The sequence below is a fragment of the Dendrobates tinctorius genome, unplaced genomic scaffold (assembly GCF_039654945.1).
Source record: "Dendrobates tinctorius isolate UK_male_01 unplaced genomic scaffold, ASM3965494v1 ptg000258l, whole genome shotgun sequence".
In the NCBI taxonomy this organism is placed as follows: domain Eukaryota; kingdom Metazoa; phylum Chordata; class Amphibia; order Anura; family Dendrobatidae; genus Dendrobates; species Dendrobates tinctorius.
Window position 1 is genome coordinate 4,525,575 of NW_027361925.1, and position 14,058 is coordinate 4,539,632.

The window sequence follows — 14,058 nt, forward strand, 5'->3', positions numbered from 1 at the left end:
TGCAAGTAACAATAGGGCGTGGAGCCACTAACGGAGTGTAGAGAACATAGGAAGAGAAAGCTACAGACCAAAATTGGGATCACCTTAATACAAAAAATATGTGCTTTATTGGATACACACAGACATAACAATTAAAAACAATTAAAAGTCATAACCATGACAGTATAACCCTGTTAGCCCATAATAGGGCCATAAGCTCCCCAAGAAATAGCCCAAAAAAACCAACACTTGGTTCAATAGTTGTTTAACAATATAAATACAGGTGAAAGTGTACAAGAAAGCACAAACACTGCAGCACCTGGTAAAAAAAGGTTATGTAATAACAGTGAAGCTAAAAAATAGGATGCAATCATAAATTATATACAACACTGAAGCATGAATATACAGCTACTATGTCTACCTACTGTATTTCCCCTGTCACCTGTATGAAACGCAGAACCCAATACCACAAGGATAGAGTGGCCACATATAGTGCAAGAAAGGCACATAAAGAGGTCCCAGGAGTAAATGCCCTCAATAATGCATAGGCAGGTAAAAACCTGACTGAAAAATACCTAGATAGCCACACAAAATGTGAGATACTTATCCAAAGGTAAGGGAACAAATAGGTTGTAATGATAGATCAGTATCAATGGCTGGGGGAACTTGTGGAGATGCCCGACGCGTGTCGCTACAGAAAGGTAGCTTCATCGGGAGAGTGTAGAGAACCTCGCTGAACTGTACTGTAGCAACAAGCACAATTTATTCCGCAATATAACAAAAAGAAGTCAAGGAGAAAAAATACATTGTATGAAAAAACAATATAAAGAAGGATTTTTACCTGAAATAATAGTTGTAGATTGCTGTGGTAAGGTGCAGCTGAAAGGAAAGTACTGTGACCAATCCTGCGTCCGACGAGCGCCATTTCACTAATAAGCTTCTTCAAGATGGGGAGCGATAGGAGCTAGGCTGCTAGTGTCAGTTTATAAATCCTATATGCAGGTGCCGGGTGATTATCAAGCGGGTGACGTAAGCCGCTCTACAAAGATTAAACCATCTTTGTCTGGAAAATCACATGATAATGGTAACGGCTGACATCGAGTCCTTATACACCTCCATTAGACATAGTGTTGGTCTGAAATCAACATCTTGATATCATGGTATGAGTAATTTCGGACCATCATTAATTAATTTGATCCTTACTCTACTGGAATTTGTCCTAAAACACCATGCCTTTACTTTCAAGAGGGAAACATTTGTATAAACACAGAGCACTGCGATGGCATCTTGTGCCCCCTCGTATGCCAACCTCTTTTTAGGGGCCTGGGATAGGGACATTTTTCAGGGAGATAACATCAGCGAGATACGTTTGGTACAAGGATGGATGTGCTACATTGATGACGTTTGGTTCATCTGGGAAGAGTCGGCTGACAACTTATAGATTCTTACTAGATTATGGCCCGATGCTATCGCATCGGGAGGATGCGATAGCATCACACCTCTTGCCATGTTAACCCTCAACACACACACTCCTCAACACACACTCCTCTCACCTTTCACCATCTCCACTCACTCTTTCACTCCACATACGACCCCTTCTCTCACTCCGTCTCTCATACTCACGCCGTCATCGCCGCTGCTCCACGATCCCCGACATCTTCTTCCGCCGGCGCCATCCTGGATCCAGACGTTGTCCACGCCGGCAACATGTTCTTGCGGCGACGCCATCTTGAGTATCGTGAAATTTCGCCAACGCCATTTTGGATCCCGACGTCGTCCGCGCCGGCGACATGTTCTTCCGGCGACGCTATCTTGACTATCGCGGGATTTCGCCGATCCAAAATGGCGTCGCCGCAAGAACATGTCGCCGGCGTGGACGACATCGGGATCCAAAATGGCGTCAGCGTAATCTCGCGAGATTTCGCCGACGCCATCTTTTTGGATCCCGATGTCGTCCACGCCAGCGACATATTGTTGCGGCGACACCATCTTGAATCTCGCGGGATTTCACGACATCCAAGATGGCGTCCCGCAAGAACATGTCGGCGGCCTGGAGAACGTCTGGATCCTGGATCGCGGCGGCGGAGGAAGATGTCGGGGCAGCGACGATGACGGTGTGAGTATGAGAAACGGAGTGAGAGAAAGGAACGTATGTGGAGTGAAAGAGTGAGTGGACATGAGTGGAGGTGAAAGGTGAGAGGAGTGTGTGTTGAGGCGGTGTGGTGTGTTGAGGGTTAATATGTGCGTGTGTGTGTGTGGTGACGTCACCGGTTACAACTGGACGGAAGTTGTTACAACCGGAAGCTGGTTAGGGCATTTATTATTATAGATGGACAAACTGAACAGAAATAACCTCAACATCAAATTAACATACAAATTTGCTAAAGAATTGGAGTTTCTTGATTTAAAAATCACCAAATCTTCAGATGGCATGATTACTACTGATCTTTACAGAAAACCGACAGCTACCAATTATTTTCTGCACGCAACCTCCTCGCATCCCCCGGCAACCATAAAAGGCATTACCACTGGCCAGTTTCTGAGGGCAAAAAGAGTTTGCTCTGAGAACAGTGTTTTTGAAAAACAGGCCCTGGAATAACCAAGGAGATTTAGAAAAGGGGTTATAGCAAACGTTCTATTAGATATGGCTACAAAAAAGCTAAGAAAGCTTCCAGAGAACAATTGATATATCCTGCTCAAAAAGACATAGGTTCCCAAGATGGACAGGTAAGATTTATTTCTACCTATAACACCCAATGGAATGATCCAAAACGGCTATAACAAAACCACTGGCACATTTTAATGAACCCTATTCTGAGACAATGCATTCCCTCATACCTGTCTGTTGTGACTAAAAGAAGTCCCTGATGTACCTAAACAGTAGAAACCCCCTACAAGTGACCCCATTTTGGAAACTAGACCCCCCAAGGAACTTATCTAGATATGTGGTGAGAACTTTGAACCCACAAGGGCTTTACAGAAGTTTATAACGTACAGCGGTACAATTAAAAAATCATATTTTTTCCACAAAAATGATCTTTTCACCCCAATTTTTATTTTCCCAAGGGTAACAGCACCCTAAAAGTTATTGTGCAATTTGTCCTGAGTACGCTGATACCCCACATGTGGGGGTAAACCACTATTTGGGCGCATGGCAGAGCTCGGAAGGGAAGCAGCGCCATTTGACGTTTTTGGCTGGAATTGAGATCGGACACCATGTCGCGATTGGAAAACCCCTGATGTACCTAAACAGTGGAAACCCCCCACAAATGACACCATTTTGGAAACTAGACCCCCTAAGGAACTTATCTAGATGTGTGGTGAGAACTTTGAACCCCCAAGGGCTTCACAGAAGTTTATAATATAAAGCCGTACAATTAAAAATTCATATTTTTTCCACAAAAATGATCTTTTCACCCTCAATTCTTATTTTTCCAAGGGTAACAGCACCCTAAAAGTTATTGTGCAATTTGTTTTCCCAAGGGTAACAGCACCCTAAAAGTTATTGTGCAATTTGTCCTGAGTACGCTGATACCCCACATGTGGGGGTAAACCACTATTTGGGCGCATGGCAGAGCTCGGAAGGGAAGCAGCGCCATTTGACGTTTTTGGCTGGAATTGAGATCGGACACCATGTCGCGATTGGAAAACCCCTGATGTACCTAAACAGTGGAAACCCCCCACAAATGACACCATTTTGGAAACTAGACCCCCTAAGGAACTTATCTAGATGTGTGGTGAGAACTTTGAACCCCCAAGGGCTTCACAGAAGTTTATAATATAAAGCCGTACAATTAAAAATTCATATTTTTTCCACAAAAATGATCTTTTCACCCTCAATTCTTATTTTTCCAAGGGTAACAGCACCCTAAAAGTTATTGTGCAATTTGTCCTGAGTACGCTGATACCCCACATGTGGGGGTAAACCACTATTTGGGCGCATGGCAGAGCTCGGAAGGGAAGCAGCGCCATTTGACGTTTTTGGCTGGAATTGAGATCGGACACCATGTCGCGATTGGAAAACCCCTGATGTACCTAAACAGTGGAAACCCCCCACAAATGACACCATTTTGTAAACTAGACCCCCCAAGGAACTTATCTAGATGTGTGGTGAGCACTTTGAACCCCCCAGTGCTTCACAGAAGTTTATAACGCCCGGGCGTGAAAATAAAAAATTCGTATTTTTTCCACAAACATGATCTTTTAGTCACCATTTTTTTTATTTTCCCAAGGGTAACAGGAGAAATTGGACCCCAAAAGTTGTTGTCCAATTTGTCCTGAGTATGCTGATACCCCATATGTGGGAGAAAACTACTGTATGGGCACACATCGGGGCTCGGAAGGGAAGTAGTGACGTTTTGGAATGCAGACATTGATGGAATGGTCTGCGGGTGTCATGTTGCCTTTGGAGAGCCCCTAATGTACCTAAACAGTGGAAACCCCCCACAAATGACCCCATTTTGAAAACTAGACCCCCTAAGGAACTTATCTAGATGTGAGGTGAGCACTTTGAACCCCCAAGGGCTTCACAGAAGTTTATAATGCCCGGGCATGAAAATAAAAAAATCGTATTTTTTCCACAAACATGATCAATTAGTCCCCAATTTTTTCATTTTCCCAAGGGTAACAGGAGAAATTGGACCCCAAAAGTTGTTGTCCAATTTGTCATGAGTACGCTGACACCCCATATGTGGGAGAAAACTACTGTATGGACACACGTCGGGGCTCGGAAGGGAAGCAGTGACGTTTTGGAATGCAGACTTTGATGGAATGGTCTGCGGGTGTCATGTGCGTTTGGAGAGCCCCTGATGTACCTAAACTATTGAAACTCCCCACAAGTGACCCCATTTTGGACACTAGACCCCCCCATGGAACTTATCTAGATGTGTGGTGAGCATTTTGAACCCTCAAGTGCTTCACAGAAGTTTATAACGCTCGGAAGTGAAAATAAAAAAATCATTTTTTTCCACAAAAATGATATTTTTGCCCCCAATTTTTTATTTTCCTAAGGGTAACAGGAGAAATTGGACCCCAAAAATTGTTTTGCAATTTGTCCTGAGTAGGCTGATACCCTACATGTGGGGGTAAAACACTGTTTGGGCGCATGGCAGAGCTTGGAAGGGAAGGAGCACCATATGACTTTTTCAACTCAGAATTGGCTGGAATTGAGATCAGACGCAATGTTGCATTTGGAGAGCCCCTGATGTGCCCAAGCAGTGGAAACCCCCAATTCTAACTCCAACCTGAACCCCAACACACCCCTAACCCTAATCTCAGCCCTAACCCTAACCCTAACCCAAGCCCTAACCCTAGCCCTAACCCTAACCCTAGCCCTAACCCTAACCCTAGCCCTAACCCTAGCCCTAACCCTAACCCTAATGGAAAAATGGAAATAAATACATTTTTTTATTTTATTTTTTTTCCCTAACTAAGGGGGTGATAACGGAGGGTTTGATTTACTATTTATGGCGGTTTTTATGTTTGGCAGCTGTCGCACGCTAAAAGACGCTTTTTATTGTAAAAATAGTTTTTGCATCACCACATATTGAGAGCTATAATTTTTCCGTTTTTTGACCCACTGAGTCATGTGAGGTCTTATTTTTTGCGGGACGAGTTGACGTTTTTGTTGGTATCATTTTCGGGCACGTGACATTTTTTGATCGCTTTTTATTCCGATTTTTGTGACGCAGAATGAACAAAAACCAGCGTTTCATGAATTTCATTTGGGGGGTGCGTTTACACCGTTCCGCGTGCGGCAAAATTCATAAAGCGGTTTTATTCTTCGGGTCAGTACGGTTACAGCGATACCTCATTTAGGTCTTTTTTTATGTTTTGTGGGTTTTATGCAATGAAAACTATATAAAAAATAATTATTTTTGCATCGATTTATTCTGCGAGCTATAACTTTTTTATTTTTTCGCTGATGATGCTGTGTGGCAGCTCGGTTTTTGCGGGACAAGATGACATTTTCAGCGGTACCATGGATATTTATATGCGTCTTTTTGATCGCGCGTTATTACACTTTTTGTTTGGCGGTATGATAATAAATCATTATTTTTTGCTTCGTTTTTTATTTTTTAAGGGGTTCGCTAAAGGGGTTAACTAATGGGACAGTTTTATAGGGCGGGTCGTTACGGACGCGGTGATACCTAATATGTGTACTTTTATTGTTTTTTTTTTTATTTTCAAAAAATGAATTTATTGGGGAATATTTTTTTTTTTTTTTTACTAATTTATTTGGCGATTTTTTAAAAATTATTTTTACACTTTTTTTTAATTTTTTTTTACTTTATTACATAGTCCCAGGTGGGACATCACTGTCCTGTGACAGATTGCTGATCTGTCACATCACAGATCACTGTGACAGATCAGCAATCTGTCACAGGCATTGAAGAAGACTTCCTCTTGCCTGCGCTTTGCAGGCACTGAGGAAGCCAGCTTCCTGCAGGCCCCCGAAGGCCTCCGTCGCCATCTTGGATTTGGGGCCTGGAGGAAAGGAGCCCCCCGCAGCAGCGCTGCACATTGCGCTGCTGTGGGGGGCTCAGGGAAGCACGGAGGGAGTCCCCTCCCTGCCGATGCTTCCCTTTAACTCCCGGTACACCGCGATCATGTTTGATCACGGTGTGCAAGGGGTTAATGTGTCGGGGGCGGTCCGTGACCGCCCCTGACATATTGTGCCGGGTGTCAGCTGTGATAATCAGCTGACACCCGGCCGCAATCAGCGGCGCTCACCACGCGGTACATGGGCCCATGGACGGGATAGTACGTCGGATGGCAGGAAGGGGTTAAAATCCATCGCAACTCTCAGCCCAAGGGTCTTTTCTTTATGGGAATAGATCAAATTGATCTGGGCATGTGTGGTGGGGTCTTGGGCAAACAATTAGCCCAACAGGAAAAGTAGATGGATTTATCGTTTAAATACAACGACTCCCTTTGGCCTTAATGAAAGCCTTGGTTTTATTTCCTTTTTGTAGTGTTCTGATTTTTTTTGACTTTTTTGATCTTTTCCGAGGTCTTTGTTTCTAGTTTTTAAAGTTTCTATATTTAGACACATATTCCTCATATATTATTTTATTTTTAATTCTGTCTATATATATATAAATATATACAGTGTATATATATATATATATATATATATATATATATATATATATGTTAGGATTCCTTTTCAGTTCTGTTTCGTCACGGTGCTGCCCTTGATGATGTCTGAATCTTGCTTCTCCATGATAGTGGTTTCCATCGGCGGAATTTCCGTGAAACAAAATAAGTACAGTCCCTACCAGATATAATACATAATAGAGAATTAAATTTGACATATAACAATTGTATCCTACTTATCCTGTGAATTTTTTGTCATAACATCACCGCAATGTTTTTATTTATTCATATAATGTATTTATTTATTAATTTAATTATTTATACATTGCATTTATTCATTTTAGCATTTTTATTGCACTTTATTTATTCTGATATTTATATTCACTTCTCCCTTTTGCCTATGTCCCCATCACTTTTTCACTTTATTTTCTTTTTGGGAACCCCCCCCCTTTTTTGTGCTCAATTTATCCCCTAATTTATTCATGTATTTATTTGGTTATTATTATTATTATGGAGCTATTCTTTCCTTTTTTCCTTTTTCCTTTTCTCCTTTATAGACACCAGCCCAGTCATCATTTTATTAGTTAAGGTTCCCATCTTATTATCATGTTTCTTATCATCCCACTTACCCCCGTCTCCTTACACACTTTACTCTTCTATTCATATATTTATTCATCCGTTTTCCACAATTTCCTTATCCCCTTTTGTTTTGCACATTTGTACATTACATTCACTTTGTGTATTTTTATGCCAAAGCTGTCCTTTTCAATTCACTCCTCACACATGCGTGCAACATTCTTATGCCTCTCTGAAGCTTTCCCTGCATTCAGTGCTTTCCCTGGGCGTGTGCACATGCGCTAGATCGGCATCTCCCCCTGACTTCCTGAATGTGCCTCACACGTAACTAGCAGTGCGTTCCACTGCGTGTCATGGGGCCCGGACCGGACGTTCCATTGGCTCTGGGAGTTCCCTTCTGACAGCATGCGCCATGATGCCTTGGACACATTTGCTTACATCACCCGCTTGATAATCACCCGGCACCTGCATATAGGATTTAGAAACTTACACTATCTCCTATCTCGTCCCATCTTGAAGAAGCTTATTAGCGAAACGGTGCTCGTCGGGCGCAGGGTTGGTCACAGTACTTTTCTTTCAGCCGCACCTTACCAACGCAATCTACAACTATCAGGTACAAATCCTTCTTTATATTGTTTTTTCATGCAATGTATTTTTTTCTCCTTGACTTCTTTTTGTTGTATTGCGGCATAGATTGTGTGTGTTCTGAAGAAGCCGCAATAGGGGCTGTTTTTTGATATTTCAGTCACTTTCATTTTATTATATTGCATGGCACTTTGCTAGCACATATAGTGACATTTTGAGCATTTTTTAATTCAGTCCCCTTTCAGCAAGCTATATTCTTTTTAAAACACCCTTGGTTTGGTTTTCAGTCGGTTATCTTCTACAATTTACTGTGCCCTTCCTTGATTTTTTGAAGGTTTTCTTTTCATCTTGTTCCCTGTCTTTTTAACCCCATTATTTAATAATTTGTATATTTAATAAAGATTATTTTAATTCACTCCCTCTTTCTAGTCAGTTTGTACTGCCATGGCAGATAATGTGGTTATTATTAATTGAAGTGCAAACGGCCTACTTGAAATAGGATTATGGGATTAATGTACAGGAACATGGTCTGATCATTCCACATTTGGATGTATTAAATCAACCCCCACCCCCAGAACCCAACCAAGTTTCTTTAGGCTTACTAATTAATACACAATTAGAGGCCATTAATGCTCACCTCATAATGGACCCGAGAGGTCCTGCATATATTTTACACAGTACTTGGTCAGGTTTTCCCTCATTGTCACCTCGATCAGCACAGCATAGCCATCACCAATCGATGGATTGTAACAGGAGGCACTGAAGACATACTTCGATAGCGTCAGCGTCTACACACCGAAGCCGATGCTCACATTCCACAGAAAGAAGTCTCTGATCCAGGTCCTCTAGATGGTGTTCTCTCTCCACATCTTCTGAGGAATCAAGTGCATCTAGGAGGCCTGGGAGGTGCTCAAGACATCACGTGGTAAAACAGCTAAGAACTGACCGGACTAGGACTGATCAACTCAGGGCTGCGAATCAGCCAACAATCCTTCCCATATTCCTTTTGACTTCTAGAACTGGTGAGTATGCAGGGGCATGGCATGGCTTTGGACAACTTACCTTTAGTCCGCTTTAGCGGATCATCTAGCTAAACAAGGTTTAGTACCCTTGACTGAAATCCAGAAAGCTTCTCAGGCCAGTGTACATAAGGATTCCTTTTACTGTTGGGTTAATCCTTTAAGTGCTCATTTAGATGATGTGACAAAGCAAAAAAATCTGGGATAATGCATATGTGGGCATATAGTCCTTAAAATTTATCAGTCAATATACCATGGATAAAGAACGTAGACCCTATTCCAATAGATCTTTTGATAGAAAGTCAAAAATAGCAAAAAAAATGTTAATAATTGGTTACAAGCCTTTTTTCTTTTGGGATGTGTGATGAGTCAAAAACACCCAGAACATTGTTCTAAGCTTTTAATTTATCAAAACCTGATTTATAACTCTTGCAGATCCCACGGTGGTTTGGCTATGTGGCGTTACAATGAGAATTTTTGTTGACGCCTAGCATTGCAACATGATGTCAGTTATGGTGTGAGAGACATGGATGTTGGGTTAAGATTAATGATGGTGCAAAAACAAACCCCATTTCACACCCAGGCCACTACACCAGGGACTACACAAAGTCATGGTTCAGTGGCCGTGCATCACTCAGAAGTCTGTTGGCTATTTAATGAGGAACACTGTCGTTTCTTTGGCCTCTTCAATTTGAAGCATGAATGTTCCCATCTGCTTGCCAGGTTGACCGGAAAGCAACTCTCAAAATTAACTAAAAGACACCAGTTAACATAGTCGATAATGTGCAGTTGTTCTGTCCCCTTTGCAGAAAAACAACCGCAATGTATGATGTTACCCCCAGCATGCTTCACAGTTGGGACAATACTATTGGAGTTGTATGCATTCTTTTTCCTCCAAACACGGTGAGTAAAGTTTATACAAAAAAGTTCTATTTTGGTATCACCTGACCACATGACCTTCTCCCATGCCTCCTTTGGATCATCCAGATGGTGTTTGGTGAAGTTCAAATGGACCTGGACATGTGCTGGCGAGAGCAGTAGGATCTTGCGTGCCCTGCAGGATTTTAATCCATGATGAAGCAGTGTGTTACTAATGTTTGAGACTGTGGTCCTAGCTCTCTTCAGGCCATTGACCAGGTCCTCCTGTGCTTTTGGGCTGATTCCTGACCTTTCTCAGAATCATCCTTACCCCATGAAGTGAGACCTTGCATGGAGCACAAGACCAAGAAAGATTGACAATCATGTTGTGTTTCTTCCATTTATTTTTGCTGTATTTTTCATACTCATTTTTTGGGTGCCCATTACATGTGTATTTTGTTTACAGTACATGTTTAAAAAATTTAGTTTAATTCACCAAAATGCTTAAAAAATGCAACAAAAAAACGCTGTGAAAATGTTTGTGTTTTTTCACTTTCTCAATGCTTTCTAGGGCCACGTTGACACATTTAATATTTGGTCAGTATTTGATCTCAGTATTTGTAAGCCAAAAACAGGAGTGAAACAGTTAGATGAAAATTATAATAGAAACACGTCACCACTACTGCATTTTCACCCACTCCTGGTTTTTTAGCTTACACATGCTGAAGTAAAAACTCACCAAACACTCAACTTGTGAATGTGGCCTTAAAGAACTGACATGCTGCAGATTTTATAAATGCTGTAGTTCTCAAATTCAGTTAGGAAAAAAGAACAAGCGTTCGCGGGAGATTTCTGAAATCTCATAGCTTGTGCTGGAGCTGTAAAAAGAAGGTTTTAATTTGCTTAAAGAATAAGGGAATAAAATGAAGCAAAAATGTTGCGTGTTAATATAGCCTTATACAGTAATAATATTTTATTAAAGTAATAATAAAATAATACCACACCCAATTGCATAAAATTGTATTATATTTTTATTATAAGCTACATAGCAATAGAGCAGGTGGCCGGAGCATGAACATAGAATGCTGCATGGAGCAACCAGAGAGGCAAGGAAATTTTATAGTCCAAGACTCCGCTATTAACCGAATACTTCAGTATGGCAAACCACTTCTTAGTCGCAAACATTCAAAGCTGGAGCATGAGGGCTGATGAGCTGGGCTGATTCTCAGTAAGTGCAGACAAACGGAAGGCGTTGGCGGCAATGGAAGGAGTACCACTTGCCAGCTGCAAGATAGATTTAAGTGTTAGGGTATGTTCACACGTTGTGCACACAAATATGCAGGGAAAATCTCTATTGGAATACAGTATAAGCTAATAGAGGGGATTTCAACAAATCTTGTCTACGTGTTACTGAAATATTCTGTGCAGAATTCATTGCAGATGCCACCATTTTTAATGCAAAAGGTTAAATCTGTTTGACAATTCCCTTAATAAATGTTCCCACAGTGTACAGTAAATCCCGGTCTTAATATCCCCCGTAATCCGTACCTCGCACCTCCGTCTCCAAGACTTCTCTCGTGCTGCGCCAGTTCTCTGGAATTCACTTCCCCAGACGATCAGACTGATACCTAGCCCCAACCTATTTAAGCGCGCTTTGAAAACCTATCTCTTCAAACAAGCCTACCACATCAACTACTCAGTAAACTAACTTTGCCCTGTTCCCTCCTTCCAAATATTATTCTGAATCTGCACCCTACTATTCATCTGTCTCCACACCCTCCATGCACATGATAACTGTACTTGATACTTTACTATTGCACTTAAACACACGGGCTGATGACTGGATCATGCATGTTTATATTAAAATCTCTATTTATTATAATTGCCAGACCTGAAATAACAAGCACTTTTCACCTACTGTGTCCCCCCCCATTTCCTTGTAGATTGTAAGCTTGCGAGCAGGGACCTCACTCCTAATGTCACTGTTTAAATTGTCTTAACTTGTATTGAATTTATTGTCTGTACATGCCCCCGCTTAGGCTGGTTTCACACTAGCGTTTTATCGCGCAGCGCATTGTGCGCTATTGGGCACACGCGCAATGTTCCCCTATCTCTAATTTGGTGGTCGCAGGGTCTTGCGATTGCACGCACTCATCAGCGTTTAGTGTGCGCTGCGAATTTTCCAGGTGTGCGCCCAGACGCGCCGTACACTACATGTTGTATTTTTTGTTCCGCCTACATCGTTAAAAAAAATCGCACGCACACGTATGCGCACGGTGTGCGCCCAAAAATAGCATTACAGTTTATGGGGTCGCTGGTGTGCACTTGGATGCGCGCACATCAGCGCTTTGTGCGCGCATGCGATTTGAGTAAACAATGTCTAGACAGTTGTTTAAACCTCCCCCTAAACAAGCATTATTGTTTTGGAGGAGTGTTGATAAAAGAAGGTGTCTTCAGGGCCACAACACTACAGCCTTGAAGAGAAGAGCAGCTACAGAGAGCAGGAGAAGAGCAGCTACAGACAGCCTTGAATAGAAGACCAGACAAGAGCCTTGGATTCAAGCTTCAGCAGCCAAAATGTGAGTATTCTTCAACATAATGTGTGTGTGTCCTGTACAATTTATTATGTACTAATGTATGTTTTGTTTAAATTTCAGCATGTCTTCTTCTGGATCGGTCTATTCGCCATCTCGGCAAGAACTGGCCCAAGCTGATCGTGAGGTGAGGATATTGCTGCCTTTGGGTAAGTTTAGCTGCTGCCTCTAGAAATGTGTAATAATTTTTTTTTTCTTTACAGACATTGGACACGGCCAGTGAAGGTGAAGTGCGGGAGCAGTCTGAGCGGAAGCAGTGTAGCCAAGTCGTGGCGAGGAGACGCAATGTTAGTATATAGTCTTTCCTTTTTTTTTTTTCCTGTCTTTATTTTCATCTTTTATCTTGCTTCTTCTCTGTTTCTTTTTCTATCTTTTTCATTCTCCAAAATTGCAAAGATTCTAATTTTTTTTTTTTCTAGGTACCACAATGGGATGACAAAGAATTTTACATCAACAACGAGCACGTGATCCGCCTTGTTCAGGAGCGTATCCCGTTGTGGGACAGCCGTGACCAGCAGTACAAAGACACAGTGGTGACCCGGCCGCCCTGGAATGAGGTGGCCGCAGCGATGATGGATGGCTGGGACAGCGCCTCTCCCACTTCAAAAAAGGCGTTCAGTTAGTATAAAGCTGCTCTGTGAGGCTGCATTTATTTTTGGTCCTGATGGTACAGGTGTGTTTGTGGCAAGATATATTCTTGCATCAAACACACCAATGCCTTCTGGAAAAACAGTGATTGCTTTGTGTATTGATCTGCTGTCTTGAAGCTGCATTGATTTATGGTCCTGATGGTACAGGTGTGTTTGTGGCAAGATATATTCTTGCATCAAACACACCAATGCCTTCTGGAAAACAGCGATTGCTTTGTGTATTGAACTGCTGTCTTGAGGCTGCATTGATTTTTGGTCCAGATGGTACAGGTGTGTTTGTGGCAAGATATATTCTTGCATCAAACACACCAATGCCTTCTGGAAAACAGTGATTGCTTTGTGCATTGAACTGCTGTCCTAAAGCTGCATTGATTTGTGGTCCTGATGGTACAGGTGTGTTTGTGGCAAGATATATTCTTGCATCAAACACACCAATGCCTTCTGGAAAAAACAGTGATTGCTTTGTGTATTGAACTGCTGTCTTGAAGCTGCATTGATTCCTGGTCCAGATGGTACAGGTGTGCTTGTGGCAAGATATATTCTTGCATCAAACACACCAATGCCTTCTGGAAAAACAGTGATTGCTTTGTGTATTGAAATGCTGTCTTGAAGCTGCATTGATTTTTAGTCCTGATGGTACAGGTGTGTTTGTGGCAAGATATATTATTGCATCAAACACACCAATGCCTTCTGGAAAAC

At 41.9% G+C, this 14,058-nt stretch overlaps 1 protein-coding gene across 1 annotated transcript in view; it reads right to left on the reverse strand.

The window, feature by feature from the left end:
• Nucleotides 1-11,128: 11,128 nt before the first annotated feature.
• The window catches only part of LOC141069331 (bone marrow proteoglycan-like), a 96,255-nt gene continuing 93,325 nt past the window's right edge, over nt 11,129-14,058 (reverse strand). The window contains exon 5 of the mRNA XM_073558804.1: nt 11,129-11,399. Coding sequence (XP_073414905.1) covers nt 11,341-11,399 — 59 coding nt within the window. The 3' untranslated portion in view covers nt 11,129-11,340. The remainder of the gene's footprint in view (nt 11,400-14,058) is intronic.